The sequence below is a fragment of the Periplaneta americana genome, chromosome 11, assembly GCF_040183065.1.
Source record: "Periplaneta americana isolate PAMFEO1 chromosome 11, P.americana_PAMFEO1_priV1, whole genome shotgun sequence".
Taxonomy (NCBI): Eukaryota; Metazoa; Arthropoda; class Insecta; order Blattodea; family Blattidae; genus Periplaneta; species Periplaneta americana.
In genome coordinates this window covers 40581480-40604047 of record NC_091127.1, presented here as the reverse complement: position 1 = coordinate 40604047, position 22568 = coordinate 40581480, and the positions used below count along the sequence as shown (strand labels likewise).

Below are 22568 nucleotides of genomic sequence, written 5' to 3'. Positions count from 1 at the left end.
TCTTAATGTATCCAGCTGTTTGCTATAGTCCACTGTAGTCTATTCAGTTTTAGTTTTTCACGAGAAATGAGGGGTATTCTGATCGGCGTTCATTATAAATGCCTGTTGCTAGTAGCCAGAGTTGGGGTGTAGTCACTACATACTGCAGGGCTATCTTTTCTGCAAATGGTACTGATGATTTTAATTTACTTCTTTTGTGGTTTATGGATGGACAGTATAGAAGAATGTGTTCCAAATCTTCTTCATGATTATTACACCACAGACAAGTAGGATTATCAGAAATGTGAAATCGGTGTAGGTACAATTGTGTGACAATGTGACCTATTCTGGCTCTTGTCAAAATGTTTGAACATGTCTGGACAAGTTTTTGTACATTTCCAAGTCATTTGGTTTCTTTTGTACGGACTGTAAAATTTTTCCTTTGTCAGAAGAGAGCCAATTGTTGATCCATAGGTTTATAAAATGAGACTTTACTGAAGCAAAAGCACTGGATAGAGATATCACTTGAAGAGGTCTTGGTTGCAAATATGTTGCCTGTTTTGCAATGTTATCGACTTTCTCGTTTTCAGGTATACCACAATGGCTAGGTATCCATTGAAATATTTCTTTTTGGAGTTTTTTTTTTTTTTTTTTTTTTTTTTACAGTAGAACTTGGTTATAGCGACCTCGTTTTGTGCGACACCTCGCCTATAACGTCAAATATTTTGTGGTCCCAACTAATTTCCCATAAGACATATGCTTTTCTACCTTGCTTAATACGACAAACGTATATGCGTTTACCTCATATATAACGTCATTTTCAACCTCAGTTTGGAATACAATTTTCTAAGAACCAAAATATTTTAAGAAATATTTTGCTGAAATCTGGCAAATTCTTTACTGTTCCCTTCTATCATAGACCTCTGGAATGCGGGCAGATTCCCCATCCCATTGTAACCCGCCCAAATTCATGCGATATTAATGGTACCTGCATGCGGTCAGTTTCGACAGGAAGTTTTCACTAAGTGCACGCATTTTAACGCAGTATGCCCACTAAAAGAAGTGAGTGACACTTTAGAAGCCATTAGAATTGTGAACATTTCTATGAAGCTAGATGAGGGAGCAGTGAAATTGCAACTGAAATAATGAACATAGAATGTAATTTAGAAAATGTGTATTGGGCAAGTAGGAAACAACGGAGTAAAAATGACAGATTACTTTACTCCTCAGTAAAGAAGTTTGGTGAGTAATGAACAAACTGTTTTAATACAGAATTCTGAATTTATAATTGTATGTGTATTTTATTATGTTCATGGTATGCTTAAAAGTGAATATATAAAACTAAAATAAGCCTAATTATGTTTATTATTTTTTATTTTCCACCTCACTAGTGATAATATGAATCTCAGTTACTACGACACTCGTTTATAACAACATAATTTTTAAGATCTCTGAGATGTCGTTATAACCAAGTTCTACTGTACTTAGTTGTTTCTGAATTGGAATAATTCTATGTGCGTATAGGTTTGGTACATATTTAATTATATCAAGTATGTAAGTATGCAAATAGGTTTTTCAGAAATTTGAGTAACACTGAAGAGCAGCATCAATAGCTAGCAATTCAGTGTCAAGACTGGAGGAGGATGAACATGGTGTGAAATAACTTTGATATTTTGGAATATAATACGCTGCTCCTAATGTCCCATTATTAGGATTTAGAGATCCATCTGTATAAATTTGAAGGTGATTGTTATATGTGCTGCAGAGTAATTCCATGGCATCTAACTTAAGAATGTATGGAGGATCATTTTTTGGAGTGATTTTTAAAATTGCAAGCCTCATCCAGATCTCAGATGTTCTTGAAACTGTCTGATAATATCCTTTGTAATTTCTATAAAATAAACAAAGAAGAAATACCAATCTATAACACAGAGACTCTCACTGCTAAAACTCCAGTTGTGAACGAAGAAGTATAAAGAAATAGTGCAAAAAATTGACAATTTGCATTATCACTGCCTGTGAATTTAATGAATCTCAGGTAATGAGTTGATACAGACACAACACACAAGGAAAAAAAAGCACATATATTATCTTCCTCCCATGTCCTGTTATTTTTATTGTGCAATATTCCATAATATGGTGATTGTTAGAAACACAAATACCTTGTTGTAAGAGAAACAGCTGTATTTGCTACAATGAGGATTTTCCTGAATCTTATTAACTCTCGCCATAATGACATTTAACTATGCAGTTTATCCTACTTATTGTCCCACACTTGCATTCTCAGCTATATGGGGACCAAGAGATAATAAAAGCAACACACAAAGTGTCCATACCTGAGTAAAAAACCCGCTACCTCAGGAACCATGACCACTATGTCATTTGATGGCAGCTGTTCAAAGTAAAGAGATTTCTGTGAAAGATATATTGTTCAGTCCTCCACATTCTCTCTGACTGAGTGCACAGAAGAGATACTCACACTTTGAATGCCTGTCGCACAGAGCTGCTGCCCTCATGTCACACAGTCTGATCGTGCCCTTACTGCTACTGTACACAAACAAGTTACACTCCACCGGGTGGAACTCTGCCGCTGTTATTACCTCCGTCAATTCTTCCATATTTGTTGGCTTTATATCAACAATATCTGAGGTAAATCATTAAGGAATATACGAGCAATTAAATTATAGCTACATTTCATACAACATTTATACACATTTTACATTCAAACTTAATTAGTTAGCTCCTACTGTGAAATGCCGCTATTACGAATTTTTCAGAATAACCAGAGCGGGTTGAAGAGAAAGTGACGTTACTTCCTCTAGTTCAGTGGTTCGTCGCCGACTGGCGCTAGCTCTGTTTTCCATCCCCAGTTTCAGAATCACTATTCGAGCGAATGAAAAAGGTTTTTAAAAATAACCCATTAGATAAGAATGTATTGTAGAGTACTTTATTACAATATTTTACTTGCTTAAAAATGTAATATTACTACATAAAAAAATTGTGAGTTATATAGTTATATAACACAACCCTGAATAGAAAATATAATTAACCGAAAAATGAAACATTGTGCTGGCTTCAGCCAAAAATACGCAAAAGAAGTACAGCTTCGCAAAACTGAACATTTTTATGGCATTATAAAGTACGCATTGACATGAAATTACAGCTTTTTATACGCAAGAAAGAATGTAATATAATAAAGGAGACACTTTATTTTCACCAATAGTTTTTATCTACTATTTAGTCATTAGTTGCAATTGTATTGGTTTATATGTAATTCAGGGGAACAAGAAATATTACGTGCAACTTAGACTCATCCTATTTCACTTGTTTTTTTATGGAAATCCTGAAGAAATATGACAACAAAACAATGAAATTTAATAGTAACCACATTAACGTTAAGTAAAGGATACTGAAACTTTGATCAGTGATTTCTAGATGCCAAAGGTTAATCCGTAGATCATCTGCTGATAGATACGTTTCTTGATCAGAATTGACACTAATGGAATTGATGTGATACGTGTGCGCATTCGCAAATATTCTTCTAGGAGAGGCTTCGACCATTAATTCCATAGGTTTAATTACTGGTACCTGAAAATAAACATAAGTTTTATATCTTAGAAATAGATTGCCAATATTATTTTGACAACACTCATCATATATACTGAACACTCTCAACAGCTAATTAGAGGAACAGGAAGAACAAGAGGGGCAGGAGAAGAAGAAAAGTATATAGACAAAGACGGTGAAGAAGAAATATGTACAACACGAACATAGAGAAGGGGAAGAAATAGGAGAGGGGGAAAAAAAAAAGAGGAAGAGGAACACACAGAAGCAAGAGGAGAAGCAGAATCATGAGGAAAAAAGAAACATACAGGAGAAAGATAAGCAAAAACAAAAGCAGTATGGAAAAATAGGAACAACGGAAAAAGGATGGGTAAATCAAAAGCTTTATTGAAGATCTGTTTCCAGAACATGGGAGGAGTGATAGTAGGAGGAAGAAGAATAAAATGCAAAAGATTTGCTGCTGATTGGCGTTGTTAACAGAAGAGGAGATGACACTAAGGAATATGCTACAGGAGCTAAATGACAGCTGTGAGCAGTATGGAATTAAGATAAATGCAAACAACACGAAGACCATAGTTGCCGGAAGAAAAGTAAAGAAGGTAAATTTGCGAATTCTACTAAATGAGGCAGTAGAGCAAGTGGACAGCTTCAAATACTTGGGGTGTGCTATAAGCAGTAACATGAGCTGCTGCCAGAAGTCAATGGCAAAGGAATCTTTTAACAGAAAAAAAAAAAAAAAAAAGAGCATCATATGCGGACCTCTGCAGAAAGAACTAAGAAAGAGACTAATGAAGTGCATTGTGTGGGGCAGAAACATGGACATTACGATGAAATGAAGAGAAGTGATTTTGAAATGTGGATATGCAGAAGGCTGGATCGTATGAAATGGACAGACAGAATAAGAAATGAAGCTGTGTTGGAAAGAGTGGGTGAAGAAAGAATGATGCTGAAACTGAGCAGGAAGAGGAAAAGGAATTGGCTGGGTCACTAGTTTTTTTTTTTTTATTTTAGTAGGTTATTTTACGACGCTTTATCAACATCTTTGGTTATTTAGCATCTGAATGAGATGAAGGTGATAATGCCGGTGAAATGAGTCCGGGGTCCAGCACCGAAAGTTACCCAGCATTTGCTCATATTGGGTTGAGGGAAAACCCCGGAAAAAACCTCAACCAGGTAACTTGTCCCGACCGGGAATCGAACCCGGGCCACCTGGTTTCGCGGCTAGACGTGCTGACCATTTCTCCACAGGTGTGGACTGGTCACTAGTTGAGAAGAAAGTGCCTTCTGAAGGATGCACTGGAAGGAATGATGAACAGGAAAAGAGAAGGAGATATCAGAGGATAGACGACATTAAGAGATTTGGATCTTATGTGGAGACTAAGAGGAAGGCAGAAAATAGGTAAGATTGGAGAAAGCTGGGGGTTGCAGTGAAAGACCTGCACTTGGGCGGAACACTATGAATGAATGAATGAATCAGAAGGAGGAAGAAGAGCAGAAACAGACGCATAAGTAAGAAGTGCACAAGCAGAATAGAAGAAAGAAATAGGAAGAAGGCAAAATCTAGGAGCAAGAAAGATGAATTGGAGAAAATAAAGAAGGACAGAAGGAAAAGTGAGTCAGAATTACGTACTTCAGTGAGCAATATTATTGTCTAACTTCCCTGCGATAATATCAGTGTTTATTCTACCAGGTACAATCAAGAAAGAAACAAATATTCATATCTAATCAGTGTACAGGACATTGCTTGCCATCATTCAAAATAAACTGTCTGAATGTCAGTGTTCAGGGAAAACATATTATGTAAATACATTATGACTACTATATGACAGTTGAACCTATGAATCAATTAATTACGGAAAACTCTTGTCAAACCATCAATCAAATAGTCGATGTCATATTATGCACATATGACTACTTTAACCAAATAGTTACATGATCATGGCACAAGAGTCCAACAATACTGCCTAAGCTTAAATAATCTGCAGCTTCTGAACAGATATTAATTGAAGTAACCCATGAAATTTCCTCACAAATTCACTGCTGCAGGCCATGAGACTTAAGTGCTAGATATTTTGATATGAAGTACCTTTTATTAGTAACTAAATACGTTTAATTTTATTTATGCTCGACCATGCCGAAATGTAGTAATTATACACCTGGTAGCAGACCTTTAATGCATGTCATTAAAGTACACCTACTCATTAAAGGTCAGGTCTTTCAGCCAATGACGACTCAGGTTACAACTGTTCAGCCACTGACAGGTCAGCTTTCTACCGTTATAAAACCACAAGTATCGATTATTCTCGGATATGCAATCGAAAGAGAATTAGTGAAAAGTCACGGAGGCTGGAAATCCAATACTGTCACAGAAGGTTATGTTCTGTTACTATAATAATTAGCGTTAATTGTAAATAATATTCAAATAAATTCAATTTGTCATCTCGTTTTTCAATGTCTAATTTAATTTCAATGTTATCTCTGTAGGTTCTTATGGCCTAGCAAGGTCAATGTGAACATATGTTCCTCGGAAAAAATCAATACTTTCGCGTCTGCGCACATCTCACAACATACGGGACATTGGTCAAGGTCAGATACAAAGAAAATTAATAATATCAAGTTAGAAATATGGTCGAGCATAAAAAGTCGTATGAAACTCGCCTATAACGGTAATTAAGAAGCTCGTATGAAAATTATGAAACGAGCGCAAGCGAGTTTCATAAATATCCATACTCGCTTCTTAATTACCTTCATTATAGGCTCGTTGCATAATGTACTATTTAAGTATTACTTTAGAGTACTGGTAATAGTGTGAATGTACCATTGTTCAATAAATCAAACGGAATGGAGATTGGTTTCACATACAACACAAAATATACACGTTTTGAATTGAGCAAGTTCAAAGAGTGCGTACTTCTTTCAAAATATTACGTAATTTTTTTCTTTCCTTCCTACCATTAACAAATATACAAATTAAGTAAAATAAAGACAAGTAAAAAATTTCCGATGTAACTTCCTTGAATAAACATTTAAGGTTCATCAGACACTTCCATGTGATAATTCTGAAACAGCAATGATATAGAATTACCTCCTTTAATGCTAACCAGAAAACCAGAACGAAGGATTATGCTTTGCTAAATACAAGCCAAACACACTCACTGAAACAATAAAATACATATTTTAACATTCTTGTTCTCTATATAAATTATACACACTTTCCACGAAAAATGTTATAACTCACCCGTAACGCAGTAACACACGATGGATCCCGTAACTGTCCATTCTCTTCTTTGGTGTTATAACCTTCCACCCTCTTGTCTCTTTCTGACACCTTCCATAATTTTATAGTCTTATCTGAAATAGACATTTTTATTATTATTATTATTATTATTATTATTATTATTATTATTATTATTATTATTATACCAAATGAGACCATAAACATAATGAGGATGCAATGAAAGAAATATAGAGGGTATTATTGTTATAGCGGTAATCATTATATGGCGATTTCACTATAATTTCAAAGATTCTTTAAGTATCCAAATTGATAATTAAATTAAAAAACATTCATTCATTCTTCAATACTTCAGCTGATAAATTGACAGTTGTTGTTGTTTTCTAATGCCAGGCGTTTGACAATAAAGTCATTTGACCTCTTGCATTCCAATATTTTTCAAAGATATTATCATGACCAGCCACTGAAACACAGATTTTGAGGTGTTCCGAATCCATTTCTTGGTTTGAGTTGCTTGATAAATTGACAGTAGAATCCCTATTTAACGTTTTTATATGGACACGCAATAATTAAAAAAAATTAACTTTAAAAAGGTTATAGCTCAGAGTATTATTGTTATATCAATAATCGTTGTATGGACATTTCACTGTAATTTCAAAGATTCTTGAAGTATTCAAATTTAGAATTAAATTTAAAAACATTCACTCATCCTTTCATACTTCAGCCGATAAATTTACAGTAGAAACCTTATTTAATGTTTTCATGAGGACATGGAATAATTCCAAATAATTAACTTTAAAGGGATTATAGCTCACGGTATTATTGTTATATCGATAATCATTGTATGGAGATTTCACTGTAATTTCAAAGATTCTTAAAGTATCCAAATTCAGAATTAAATTTAAAAATATCCATTCATCCTTTCATACTTCAGCTGATAAATTTACAGTAGAATCTGTATTTAACATTTTTATGGGGGCATGGAATAACTCAAAATAATTAACTTTAAAGGGATTGACACTACATAGGGGTTCACTATCTATGTTTAAATTTTTTTAAATCTTTTTGCAAAACTTCAATTCATTTGAAAAAAAAAAAAGCTACAGTAAATAAATTATGAATAATATTAAACAAAAAAACTGGAATACATTAAGCTAGATGCCAATCAAGTCTTCTTTTCGTCATCTCAGATATCTTTATATTTGGACTTTTTTACATTTCGTGACTTGAAATAAGTTTTTCCGAGTTTTCTTTTCATGGCCATTGTTTTCAGTGATATACAACAGTAAAACAATTGCGCCTTGTCACTGTAGTAGCACTGATACCAAATATCTCAGTAAGCACAAAAAAAAAGACGAGAAGCGACTGATGCTATAAGATGCGATTGCTACACAGGCACGCAGCTTTGTGTAGGAGCAGGGAGGGAGAGGGGATTGCATGGCCGACACCATTACCATGTGAGGCACCAGCACTGTCGAGTCACTTACCTTTTAAAAAATTTGTATTTCATGCATTAAATCGAAATATATTTTGCAATAGTCGAGATTTAAAATCATTTAAGAGCACTTTTTAACTTAAAATATGGGTTTAACAGCAAAGAGAATAGTATAAAAATACACTGTGAAAGTTACATTACCAAATTTTCCCATCATCAGATATTTCACTTTATTTATTTTCAAGCTATGAATCTCTATGATAGTTCCTATAATTATTGTAAGTCATGCATTTACCAACATAATGATATTGACAATGCAATGAATGCATTAATCATATGTAATAATTGAAGCGTCGGCTGGAACAACGTTGTAAGTTACAACATTTTCATTCGGCGTGTTTCCGTGTAATAATGTTGTATGTCATGTTATCTTGCTATATCTTTGGCTTGCAACTGTCCATCAATGCAGTACGTGAAATTTGTCCACTCAAAAGTTTGCTACCCTATAAGAACAATGTTGTACGTGTACACATTTTTGCAGCTCCTGTAAATTTTACCAAATGTAACTTATAACGTTGTTCCAGCCAACGCTTCAATTATTGGGACCATGAAAATTTAATGATAATGGGGTCGCCACTGAATATGCGTTTGTGCAGTTACACCGTTTCGTAGGAAAAATGCGTAATTCCTTTCTTGCTCCATAAGATGTGAAAACGTTCGAAAAATATTATTCACTAATGCTCTGATTGTTTTGTAAAAATATATAGGCCTAGATCCAACCATTCTTCAAGCACTAACTACACGCCACACTCTTTCTTTTTTTTTTATCACGTAGTGGGCCTTCATGAATCTGGATCATATGTGAATACAAGGCAGAAAATAAGAACGATTGGAGAATACTAGGTTTGCAGTGAAAGATCTGCCCTTGGGACGAACACTATGAAATTCGCAAATCAAGCTTTCAGGAAAAACTCCCTGTAAAGTTAATTTGAATAATTTCGAGGGAAAAATTGTTCCGGGGCCGGGTATCGAACCCGGGACCTTTGGTTAAACGTACCAATGCTCTCCCAACTGAGCTACCCGAGAACTCTACCCGACACTGATCTAATTTTTCCCTCTATATCCACAGACCTCATAGTGGGCTGACAACCGTCAAGCAACCAACATTGAGTGCACACTAACTCTGAAATTAAATAAAAATTATGCCTACCAACATATTGTTTTTCATCATCATCATGGTATAAATGGTTATGTATAACAAACACTTACATTAAAATGTTACATAATGTAGTTCATACCGTTAGTAGACAATAGAAAGTGTGCTTGATTTTTCCTCTTAAGCCATCTGATTTTATTGATCTTCTCCTCGATCTCAAGACTCTTGAGGTAGTCGAACTCTGGTTCATGGCTCTGGAACGTGCTATACACATTGTATTCTCCCCGCCGAGGGATACAGTTCTTGCTCTGGAACACATATAGAAACAAACACTGTAGATAATCATAAAGTTACAACTTAATCTGAAAAGTGAAGTCCATGAACAAATGTTAAAATAGATTAATAAATTGTACACTTTCTCCATGTACCCCTCCATGTTCACTTCATCATCATCATCATCATCATCATCATCATCATCATATGCACTACAGCCCTGTTCGAGCCTCAGCCTCCTAAAGAATTTTCCTCCACAACTCCCTATTCCTTGCCACTATCCACCAGCTCTTGACTCCAAGCTTCCTCACATCTTCAATTATTCCATCCATCCATCCATCCATCCATCCATCCATCCATCCATCCATCCATCCATCCAACGAAATTTGGGTCTCCCAACACTACTTCTTTCTGGTTTATACTCCACGACTCGCTTAGGGATTTCACTATTATCCATTCTGTATATATGTCCAGCCCAACACAATCTTGCGACTTTTATGGCTGTAACAATGTCTGGATACCCATAAAGTTGGTACAGCTCATGATTGTATCTACTTCTCCATTCACCCCCTTCGTTTATGGGTCCGTATATTTTGCGTAATATCTTTCTTTCAAATGAGCCCAATTTATTGATGTCAGATTGAGACAGAGTCCAAGTTTCACATCCATACATTAACACTGGCCTTACCAATGTTTAGTGTATTTTACATTTAGATTTAAAGGTAAGTAATTTGGATTTAAAATGTCTTAGCAATCCATAGTAGCATTTATTCGCGATCAGTATTCTTCTATTTATCTCCTCCTTGATGTTATTGGTTTCATTAACAAGGGAACCAAGATACACAAAACTACAAACTCTTTCAAATTTAAATTCATCAACCAAAATGTGTTACAGTGTCATTAGAGATTTTACTGTTCACAACCATATATTTTGTTTTATCCTCATTGATTTTTAGGCCCATTTTACCTACAGTAACTTTTAGTGCTGTAAAAGCCCTTTTTACATCTCCTCCTGTTCTATCAATGATATATATATCGTTCACAAATGCTAATATCTGATTTGATCTGTAGAATATCATTCCTCTCGTTTGTATCTTCGTATCCCTTATTACTTTCTCTAATGCTATGTTAACTAGAAGACATGACAGTGAATCCCCCTGCTTCATCCATGTTCATTTATTTGCTATAAAGGCGCTTGGGGGACATTGACTGGAATAAGGTGATATGGTCAGCACCATGCTGCAACTGCCTTTACTCCTGTGTAAGACTTGGTACTCAATTTGATGGGAGGTTGAATGACATCAGGACCATTCCAAAAGTTTCGGCAACGAGAAAAATCCCTCCACCCGAGATTAAACCTAGGACCCTCTAGTTCGTAGCTAATTGTTCTACCAACTCAACTACCTCGCTGCCAGTGATTAATAAAAATATCTATTTTATGTAAAGCTGTGTGAAATTCTTTTATGTTCGTTTCTGCTCTTAAATTTACAATCATTTTACACTTACTACACAGTGCAGTTCAATTCCTCCAAACATAACCAATTAAGAACTCTTTGAAATTCTGCTGCTGTCTGAAACAACCACCCTTCTACAAACACTGCATGTGTTAGTTAATTATGACTGGCTACCAGCCGAAGCTCATCTGATCTATGCAAGTAAATAGTTCCATTAAAATTAAGTTGACTCTTAAGTCGCAGAAAACGCAGTCTTTCTAGTATTTGTAACTAACAAGGACTCTGCAGGGTTGGGGGGGGGGGTGAGAAATGACAGCCCTATACACCAAGCTTGCGTAGCACATAACACTTTGCTGCTCTTCATAAGTTGACGACAGTAACATGCGCATTATCTTTGTTGCATAGTTCACACTTTTCTAGCTAGAATTACACATGCAAAACAAATTGTGACTGTAGTGAAAACTTCAAACTATATCTCGGTGAAATGTCAACATCTCAGTCGCAATACCAATACAGAAAAAAATTATTGTGCGTTACTTTCTGATCCACCCTCGTAGTAGGTGCCAAATCTAGGGAATCATGTAGGACCATTTTCAAAAAACTACAATAATGCCCATAGCTTGTCAGTATATTTTTTCATTAATAATCTTCCTTGTATGTAATCGTGAAAACTTTGTAATTAAACAGTTCATAGCATAAATATGCGTCAAAAAATGACTTTCATACTCCATCAGCAAGTCTATCATGCTATCATAAAGGAGTGTATTATATGGCAGTAAAATTTTTTAATAACCTCCCTTACTTACTTACAAATGGCTTTTAAGGAACCCGAAGATTCATTGCCGCCCTCACATAAGCCCGCCTTCGGTCCCTATCCTGTGCAAGATTAATCCAGTCCCTATCATCATATCCCACCTCCCTCAAATCCATTTTAATATTATCCTCCCATCTACGTCTCGGCCTCCCCAAAGGTCTTTTTCCCTCCGGTCTCCCAACGAACACTCTATATTAATAACCTCCCTATGGATATAAAAAATGAAACTCAAAACATAAGATTATTTAGGGCCAAATTAAAGAAGTACCTAATTTCTCACGCCTTCTATTCTGTAGGTGAATTCATGACATTCAGCAACGATTCATTAATATTTGTGTTGTATTAACTATTGATACTAAAACTTTGTGTTGTACTATATTGTAAAACTCTTCTGTACATATTTAAACTAGACTGTGACTATAATTAAGACTTTATAGTACTATTAACATTTTTGTTTGTTTTTTGTTCTTTGTTTTTTTTTTCTTTTTTGACATGTTCCATATTCTAGCTGTGAAGCAATGTATAAATACCATGGAATGTAAATAAATACAATACTGCATCATCGGATTGTAGATGTCTTTCAGCAAATGAAGAATGACCCAGGATTGCTCAAGCGCATTCATGGGTCTTCAGCCTTCTGGCTATTCCATTAATATTAACATCTCACTGAATACATTTCTACTGAGCATAGTGGTGTAATGGTTACCATTCTCACCTTTCATTTGGGAGGTCACAGGTTCAATTCCAGGGGCAGGCTATCCTGACGTGAATTTTTCGCAGTTTCCCATGTCCCTCCAAGTGAATGTTGTGATAGTATCAATTCTAAGGCCACAACCAGACTCCTTCCTAATCCTCATTACCCCACCATAGTTACTTCTAATCTATCATCTCCCCACAATAGGCCTTCCACCTGTCTGGTGGAGTTGTGCTGTGTTTGGTGAGTATAAAAGTAAACCACTGTAATGTGGAAAATGTCGGAGAGGGGGGGGGGGATATTAAAAATTATTGTAACATCACTTAACCAAAGCTCATATCTCATTACCTTTCACTACAAATATTTCAAGGCTTCTCTCATAACATTTATAGTATTGCTGTCATTACTGCTGTCACTATTAGCATGAACATAAACACGACAACACCTGACATTAATACAGGTAAAGTGGATAGTTTAAAACTCTTCCTGCTCTATTGTAACTTATGATACCTTGTGTTTGAGATATTCTTAATGACCACTTTAAGAAAAACTTCTAAATTTGTAACACAAGTTTAGATATACAGGAGCTCATAATAGTACATTATGCAACGAGCCTATAATGGTAGCAATTAAGACGCGAGTATGTTTATGAAACGAGCGCGAGTTTCATAATTTTCATAAGAGCATCTTAATTACCATTATAGTCAAGTTTCATTCATACGACTTTTTATGCTCGACCATATTAATTTTTTCCGGCAATTGGTGAAATGAATTTGCGGGAATGTGCTTTGTGAAAGGCTGGAAGATGACGGTGAATTGATGTTAATTTGTGTGTTGTTTTTTTCGACCAAGTTTAATATTGTCTAATCTCGCGCTAGTTGTCTTTCGATTGCATATCCGAGAATAATCGAGACTTGAGCTTTCATATTGCTACAATGGTTTTTTCTGATTGGTGGAAGACCTGAACTTTAATGAATAGGTGTACTTTAATGAGGTCCATTAAAGGGCTGCTACCAGGTGTATAATTACTACATTTCGGCATGGTCGAGCATAAAAACATTATTATTATTATTATTATTATTATTATTATTATTATTATTCCATAGAATTATACTCATACTTCGACATTTACAAATTCTATTTTCCAATATAATAGACATACATGCACAATAACGCAAGATCTGTTAATATTCTTGATATCTTTACAACCCATTAAAGGATTTGCAAACATGTCTAAACTCTGTTCCTTCCATGTACAGGGAACATGAAACGTGTTGAATTGCATTCTTATTTGGACTCTACAATAAAGGTTTTTGCATGAATTTCTGAACTACAAACTCCCACATGGGAAGAGTTTAGCTCTGCCTAAGAAAATGTTAACAAATCAATTACAAATTTATAAATTACATCCTCTTTTAAATTTGTAATCTGAGTTTTGAATTCTTCATATAACACATTTTAAATATTCGCATTTTTGTTATGATATAAAAGAGAGGTTCGATTATAAAATTCATTAACCTTCAAAAGCCGTAAGACTTACACCACTATTGCACGCAAAAATCTGTGCTTCAGTGACTCACCATGGCAATATCTTTGAAAAATATTGGAATGCAAGAGGTCAAATGACTTTACTGTCAAATGCCTGGCATAAAGAAAACAACAACTATTGCGCGCAAATTTCTAACTCTTAAGCAGGAGTTGGTATACCTGCATTATGGGGTAAATTCGTGTGTGTGTCCAATGCCCACCCACTTCACTTGCGTGATTCGGGTTCCGCATGCTGCGGATAGATGGCGAGTAAATTCGTGTTGGGTTCATTAGCCGAGCAATTTAAGGTGCACAAGATATGTCTGGCCAGCATATCGTGCCTAAGATGGCAGGTTCGCATCCTGGCCACTGCAGTCAATTGAGCCTGTGGTAATGGATGGGGAGGGCCCATGTAAAACAATTGGTATAATGATAGCATGGAAGCTGACGGGGTTTCAGTTGACTGCAGCTGAAATGATTTTGCTCTTTTTTTTTTTTTCAAGGAAAAAAAAAAAATACAAAAATTTGTTTTAAATTATTTTAATCAAATGCAATGTCCTTACTGCTATATGAAATTAAAGAATATCAACGTATTTTATAAATAATATACAATTTGTAACATATATCACGTCATGACCATAATACTAGCAATACCACTATAGTGGTAGCTCGGCTCTTGAAGGTTAAATAAGAATGGTGGGTGAAGAAAAAACCTCACCTCTCAGGATTACAACTCTACCACAATCCAGGATCCTTCTAACATAGAGCGTAGTATATGGTTCAAGCTCATTTTTACAAAAAGGGTAAACATGAATTGTTAACTGTAATAAAGCAATCTATCTATAAGCAGGAAATCCTGCAATCTGCTGGTTTAATCATGTAGCCTATACTGGATAGGGATCAACTCACGAAAAAAAATTAAATATTCAAAAAGGTTCCAAAAACTGTCACAGATAGTCTCAATTATTTTCATTCCAGTATGTGTTGTATAAACACAGGCTACAAGGAGAAAAGTGTATGATGATTCAAATCTGGCTTTTCAGTAATAGCTCCCTGTAAAGTTGACTTGAATAATTTCAAGGGAAAAATTATTCATGGGCCGGGTATCGAATCCAGGACTTTTGGCTGAGCACAACAACGCTCTATCAACAGAGCTACCCAAGAACTCTGCTAGACCCCAGCTCAATTATTCCCTTTTATACCCACACACCTCAAGTGGGTTGACAAGCCGTCAAAGATCCAGAATTGAGTGCACACTTTTTCTGTGTGACTTAAATTGTGGTTTTCTGTTAAAGAACATCGACATGTATTATACAAATCTGACTTTTCAGGAGTAACTCCCTGTAAAGCTGACTTGAATAACTTCAAGCGAAAAATTGTTCCGGGGATGGGTATCGAACCCGGGGCTTTGGGCCGACTGAGCTACCCAGGAACTCTACCAGATGTGGCTCAATAATTCCCTTTTATATTGACATACCTCAAGTGGGTTGATAGGCCGTCATATGATTTATCAAATAATACTTCCCCCCCTCCACGAAAAACAAACCGTAACACCACTTCAAAAGAGAAAATGTTATGTTTTATTTAATCATCATCATATCCGTCACGTATTAGACCCTACAGGATCTGTTACGGTCTCATGCCAGCGCTTTCGTGGTCTTCCCAATTTCCTATTTCCTCTTGGTACATAAGTAAGAATCTGTTTAGGCCATCTAGTGCGATCCATCCTTTCGACATGTTTTTTCCACTGAAGTCGATATTGTTCAACAAAATTAACTATAGGATCCATTTTTAGTTCCTGCAATATGTCCACATTTTTACGGTGTTCCAGCAAAGAGCATCCCGCTGTTCGTCTCATGAACCTCATTTCAGCTGTCGTCAGCCTTTGCTCATCAGCTTTTCTGATTGTCCATGCCTCGCTACCGTAAGTGAGGACCGGTCGAGCTAGTGTTTTATATACCTTTAGCCTTGTATGTTTCTGAACATGGGATGATTTGAAGACGGTGTTAATTATGCCAGTGATTTTTATAAATTTAGATATTTTGTTCGACGCTCGCAACTGCAGAGGTTATATCAGTGTTGCCGGATGTGCCAGAATTTTGTCCCGCAGGAGTTCTTTTACATGCCAGTTAATCTACTGACATGAGCCTGTCGCATTTAAGCACACTTAAATGCTATCGACCTGGCCCGGGATCGAACCCACAACCTTGGGCATAGAAGGCCAGAGCTATACCAACTCGCCAACAAGGTCGACTTCAAAAGAGAAAAACGTACACTAAATTCAAGTAAAAAATGTAAGATGTGCCCTTTGCATGTCTTGAAGGTATATGGGAAGTATGAAAGTAGAGCTACACGCTTATGTGATCTTGGCACTAAAATGTGATTGACCACTTTAATCTCCAGAAAGGTCTGGGGTCAAATTGACAGGAGGCTGAATGGACCCTGGGACTTAGCCTGGAACCTTTCATCTGTAGCCAGTTTCTCTAACAACTGAGCTACCCACTTGCCAAATTCAAGTAAAACTACACTAAATATATGGGTAGACAAATGAAAATGAGTTACAGAAACGAAAATCTTTGTCATTTTATGAGCACATCAAACTTATTTTTTTTAGCAATTCTGTGATGTGAAAAGGGGTTGAAATAAGGAAATCCGAGCCATTCCACTGCTAGAAATATACAACAAGCAAGCAAGGAAACTAGTTCTAGCAACACAATGTCTTCATCTCTTTCCTCACAGGAAACAGCTTATCATCTTTTATTTATGTTGTTCATCCTCTTATAACATTCATTAAACATTCCTTTCAATTTCCAAACCGCAAGAATTGTGTTGTAACTAGCTATCATTATGAAACTACTGAGATATAGGTGCCAAATCTAGGGAATCGTGTAGGACCATTTAAAAAAAAACTACAAATAATGCCCATAGCTTGTCAGTATATTCTTCCTTCTGAAAAGACTAGCAGGAAAGAAATGGGGATGCTCTAGAAATACTTTGAACACTATATTCAAAATGTTTATACAGCCAGTGCTGATGTACTGCGGAGAAATTTTAATTACTTCACCTTTCATAAACGAAATAGAATGTGTTCAAAACCGGCTCATTACTGGTGGAATCAAAACAATTCCAATAGATTCTACGAGATTCCTCACTAATATTAACAGCATCAAAATGACAACAGAAGAAAAAGCACTGATTCAATATGAAAAACTTATCAGATTACCAGGAAACAATTGGCATTCATACAGTCCTCTCTGTAGATTGAAAACTCAAAAAAGTTTCATATCCACGGTTCAAGAATTAAAACAGAAAATCAACATCCCAAATTTAAAAGAAAACTTACAAATTAAACCAAACCCTTTAACTCTATTAAATCTAAATTTAACAGAAGAAATACTGAAATCAGAAGTAAACACTGAAATAATGAAACAATTGACTTTAGAGACAATTAATATTAGGTACCCTCCACAAAACTGGCTTCATTTATACACCGAAGGATCCTTGATCTCCAGGGAACAAGGTGCTGGTGCAGGTGTTACGTGCTCTCTTTTCTCACTTTATAGATCTCTTGGATATGGAACAACAAGTTTTGATGGAGAAATCACTGCAAAAAGTGAAAGTCTCATGAATCTTCTATGACACATCAATAAATTTAAAAATGCAGCTATATTGTCAGACTCCAAAACAGTTATTCCATCAATAGTGTAGTGTCCACACCTGTGGAGTAACGGTCAGCGCATCTGGCCACGAAACCAGGTGACTCGGGTTTGAATCCCGGTAGGGACAAGTTACCTGGTTGAGGTTTTTTCCGGGGTTTTCCCTCAACCCAATACGAGCAAATGCTAGGTAACTTTCGGTGCTGGACCCCGGACTCATTTCACCGGCATTATCACCTTCATATAATTCAGACGCTAAATAACCTAGATGTTGATACGCTAAATAACCCATTAAAAGAAATAACCCTATCAATAGTCTCTAGACACATACCATCCCAAACAGCAGAAATAACTAAAATGCTCTCTCAATTAATAACACTCAATAAGAGAATTGTATTCCAATGGATACCATCCCATTGTGGAATCCTGGGAAACGAGAATGCGGATGCTTTAGCAAAGAAGAGCAGCACTGCTACTTACAAACCTGTTACTAAATCTACTTATTACTCTGTGAAAAGATTTATTAAATCTACATTCTTAGACTTCAATAAACAAAATTTGATAACACAAACTCAAGGGAAAAAATGGAACTCTCTGCATCATGATCCACAGTTAATTCCTGATTTACCACGCCAATCGCCTGTAGCTGCATTTAAATTGACAAGTGGTCATGACTGTTTGGCCAAGCACCTGCATAGAATTGGGATATATCAGTCCCCTAATTGCCCATTGTGCAACTTAAATCAAGAAATAGATTCGGAACACCTCAAAATCTGTGCTTCACTGGCTGACCTGACAATATCTTTGAAAAACATTGGAGTGCAAGAGGTCAAATGACTTTATTGTCACACACCTGGCAATAGAAAATAACAACATATTTTTTTCATTTATAAATTTCTCGTATGTAATTGTAAAAACTTTGTAACTAATTCAACAGTTCACAGCATAAATAGGCATAAAAAAAGGATTTTCATACTACATTGGCAAGTCTATCGTGCTATCGAAAGGGAGTGTGTAATCAATTAATCAATTTTCTTGTTGTATCCAGCTGTTTGCTGACGACATAAAGTCCACTACAGTCCACTGTAGTCTATCCAGTTTTTGTTTTTCATGAGAAATGAGAGGTATTTTGATCAGTGTTCATTGTAGATGCCTGTTGCTAGCAACCAGAGTTGTGGTGTATTCAATATATACTTCAGGGCTGTGTTTCCGGTGAATGGTAATGATGATTTTAATTTACTTCTTTTGTGGTTTATGGATAGACAGTGTAGAAGAATGTGTTCCAGAGCTTCATGATTATTACACCACAGACAAGTAGGAGTATCAGAAAGGTGAAATCGGTGTAGATACAATTGTGTGACAATGAACCTATACTGGCTCTTGTTAAAAATGTTTGAACATGTCTGGGCAAGTTTTTGTACATTTCCTGGTCATTTGGTTTCTTTTGTAAGGACTGTAAAATTTTTCCTTTGTCAGAAGAGAGCCAATTGTTGTTTATAGGTTTATAAAATGAGACTTTAATGAAGCAAAAGCACTGGATAGAGATATCACTTGAAAAAGTCTTGGTTGCAAATATGTTGCCTGTTTCGTAATGTTATCGACTTTCTCATTTCCAGGTATACCACAATGACTACGTATCCATTGACATGTTATTGCCTTTTGGAGTTTTTTTTTTTTTAATTTACTTAGTTGTTTCTGAATTGGAATAATTCTATGTGTGTATAGGTATAGATTTGGTACATATGATTATATTAAATATAGCCCCCTTGGTGTCGGTAAGTATGCAAATAGATTTTTCAGAAATTTGAGTAACACACTGAAGAGCAGTATCAATAGCTAGCAATTCAGTATCAAGACTGGAGGAGGATGAACATAGTATGAAGTAATTTTCTTGATATTTTCTAATATAATACCCTGCTCCTGATGTCCCATCATCAGGGTTTAGAAATCCATCTGTATAAATTTCAAAGTGATCCTTATATGTGCTGCAGAGTAGTTCCATGGCATCTAACTTAAGAATGTATGGAGGATCATTTTTGGAATGATTTCCTGAAATCTGTACGCTATGTTCTGGAATCACCCATTTCCATGGAGGAATTTCGTTCACAACTGGAGTTTTAGCAATGAGTGTGTCTGTGATATAGATTAGTATTTCTTTTTTATTTTATAGAAATTACACAGGATAATATCTGACAGTTTGAAGAACATCTGAGATCTGGATGACGCTTGCAATTTTAAATGTATTTTTAGATCCCTTTGTAATACAAAGTGTCCAATTGGTTGATTATTACATTCAATTTCTAGGGCAACAGTTGATGTGGTTTTTGGTACTCCAAGACATAATCTTAAGGCTGAGTTTTGAAGAACAGAAATTTTTTGTAGATCAGTTGCTGATGCTCCTCTCCGTATTTCACATCCATAGGTCAATTTTGACCGTATTTAAGCATTATAAAACAGACGCATTGTCGTGATATCTGATCCCATTCCTTATTAGCCATGATCTTCAAGAGATTTAATCGTGGTAGACACTGCGAAACAACATCGGTTAAATGTGTTTTCCATAAAAGTTTTTCATCAAAAATTAATCCTAGGATCTTAGGAGTTGAATTGTACTGAATTTATTGATTACTGAAATAAATGTGAGGTTTATAGTTTTTTAAGCTATATCTTCTTGTGAAGATAATATATTCAGTTTTTGATTGTGAGATAGATTTCATTTGGATGTCCAATTGCTGATCTTATTTAGCTACTCTTAATGATTCATTTGACTTGTTGTTCTTAGCCCATATTGCAACATCATCTGGATAGATACTTATTTTTACCTCAGGTGGAACAACATCAGGTAAGTCATGTAACATTATATATTAAATAAATGTGAACTTAAAACAGAACCTTGAGGTATACCACCTGTAATTTTTTTTGGATAAAGATAAATTATTATTTACTAAGGTTTGAATTGTTCTTTCATTAAGAAAAGAATGCAGAAATCTTAGCATTCTGCCTTTGGTATCAAGTTTCATAGATTGTAATAAAATGGATCTGTGAGGAATACTATCATAAGCAGCTTCAAATTCTATCAGTAGAGCTAATGTGGTCTTCTTTTCTGTGAAACCTTTATAAATTTCTTGAACAAAACATAATAGAGCTTCAGTTGTGCCACATGATGGTCTAAAGCCAAACTGATATGGGCTTAGAAGATTGAAAGTTTCAAGTCTCCAGGTTAATCTTCTGTGAACAATGTGTTCCAGTAATTTAGAAATGCAGGATGTTAAAGATATCGGTCTATATGATTTAGGGTCCAATTTGTTTTCACCTGGTTTGAGAATAGGAATTACAATTGCATTTTTCCAAGGTTTAGGATAAGAGCCTGTTTTCCAAATATTATTGAAGAGATTGAGAATTTCTTGCCTAATTATCAGAGGGATTTAATAACATGCAGTTATGGATTTCATCTTCTCCTGTAGCAGAATTGTGTATCTCTGATATTGGCAAGTTTATTTCTTCAATGATAAAAGCACTGTCTTATCATTATGATGAAAAATGAGTTGAAAATTACTTCTAAGATATTCTTCTTCTTTGTTCATACATTTAGGCCATGATGAATTATTAGTCAGCCTTTGGGCATAGTGTGAATTTAAGAGTTCTGCTTTTTTAGCATTTTCTGTTATTACTGTTTGATTGCTATCTTTAAGGTGAGTGATGTGTTCATAATTCTTTCCTTCTATGGCTTTAAATCTTTTCCATACAGTTGTAGGCGGAGTATTTGGATTTAAGGAGCCAACAAGTTGCTGCCAGCTTGTTCTTTTGGCTTCAAGAATACTTCTGAGATTTTCCCTTGCTTTATTTTATTTTATTTTATCATCAACTGTCCTCGTTTTCATCCATTGTCTCCGAGCAGATTGCTGTTGTTTTCTCATTTAAGTTAAATCATTATTCCATAAGATGTTCATAGGTATACAAGATTGTTATTTGATAGTGGGAATAGACTGTTTTGCTGCAGTTATGATGATATCAGCAATTTTTTAAGTTCTAGAATCAATAGTTTTTTGAGACAGTGTTGTTTCATCAGTAAAATTCTTAAATCTTGTAGTTTCTTGGAAATAAATTATATATATTGAACTTAAACCAGTTTGCGGATTTATTTTCCATTTTGTTTTAGGTAGCATATTATCTGGAGAGTTATTTGTAGCGAATGAAAATGTAATATTAACAGGAAGATGATCACTTGACAGATCTTCACTAACATTCCAGGTTTTTGAAATTGTCATATATGTTAGATGGGCAGAAAGAGAGATCTAGAGTACTTGTAGATCCTGTGTACTTGTACATTGATATGTTGCTGTGATTAAGTAAAATGATGTCATTATTCAGTAACCATTTGTAGATTATGTTTTCATAATGATTTGAAGGTCCATATGTGACGTTTACTGTTAAAGTCGCCAACTATGATAAACTTGTGATCAGAAGGGATCAATATTGTTCTACATAAATTGGAATATATCAGTCCCCTAACTGCCCATTGTGCAACTCAAACCAAGAAATGGATTCAGAACACCTCAAAATCAGTGCTTCAGTGGCTGACCATAATAATATTTTTGACAAATAATTGGAGTGCAAGAGGTCAAATGACTTTATTGTCAAACGCCTGGCATTAGAAAACAACAACATATTGTTCTATATCATCCATTACTAGGTTTAGGCCTGGAGGTATATATACATTGACAAGTGAAAATGAAATGTTGTTTTGAAGTAATTTTGTCCAAATGTATTCAATTTGGCCT

At 35.3% G+C, this 22568-nt stretch overlaps 1 protein-coding gene across 4 annotated transcripts in view; it reads right to left on the bottom strand.

The window, feature by feature from the left end:
* The window catches only part of tws (protein phosphatase 2 regulatory subunit tws), an 860194-nt gene that overhangs the window by 19817 nt on the left and 817809 nt on the right, over positions 1 to 22568 (bottom strand). For all 4 annotated transcript variants that reach the window (XM_069839362.1, XM_069839363.1, XM_069839364.1 and 1 more), the window contains 4 exons: positions 9512 to 9677; positions 6782 to 6894; positions 3390 to 3567; positions 2459 to 2623 (listed from right to left, as the gene is read on the bottom strand). In XM_069839362.1, coding sequence (XP_069695463.1) covers positions 2459 to 2623; positions 3390 to 3567; positions 6782 to 6894; positions 9512 to 9677 — 622 coding nt within the window. The remainder of the gene's footprint in view (positions 1 to 2458; positions 2624 to 3389; positions 3568 to 6781; positions 6895 to 9511; positions 9678 to 22568) is intronic.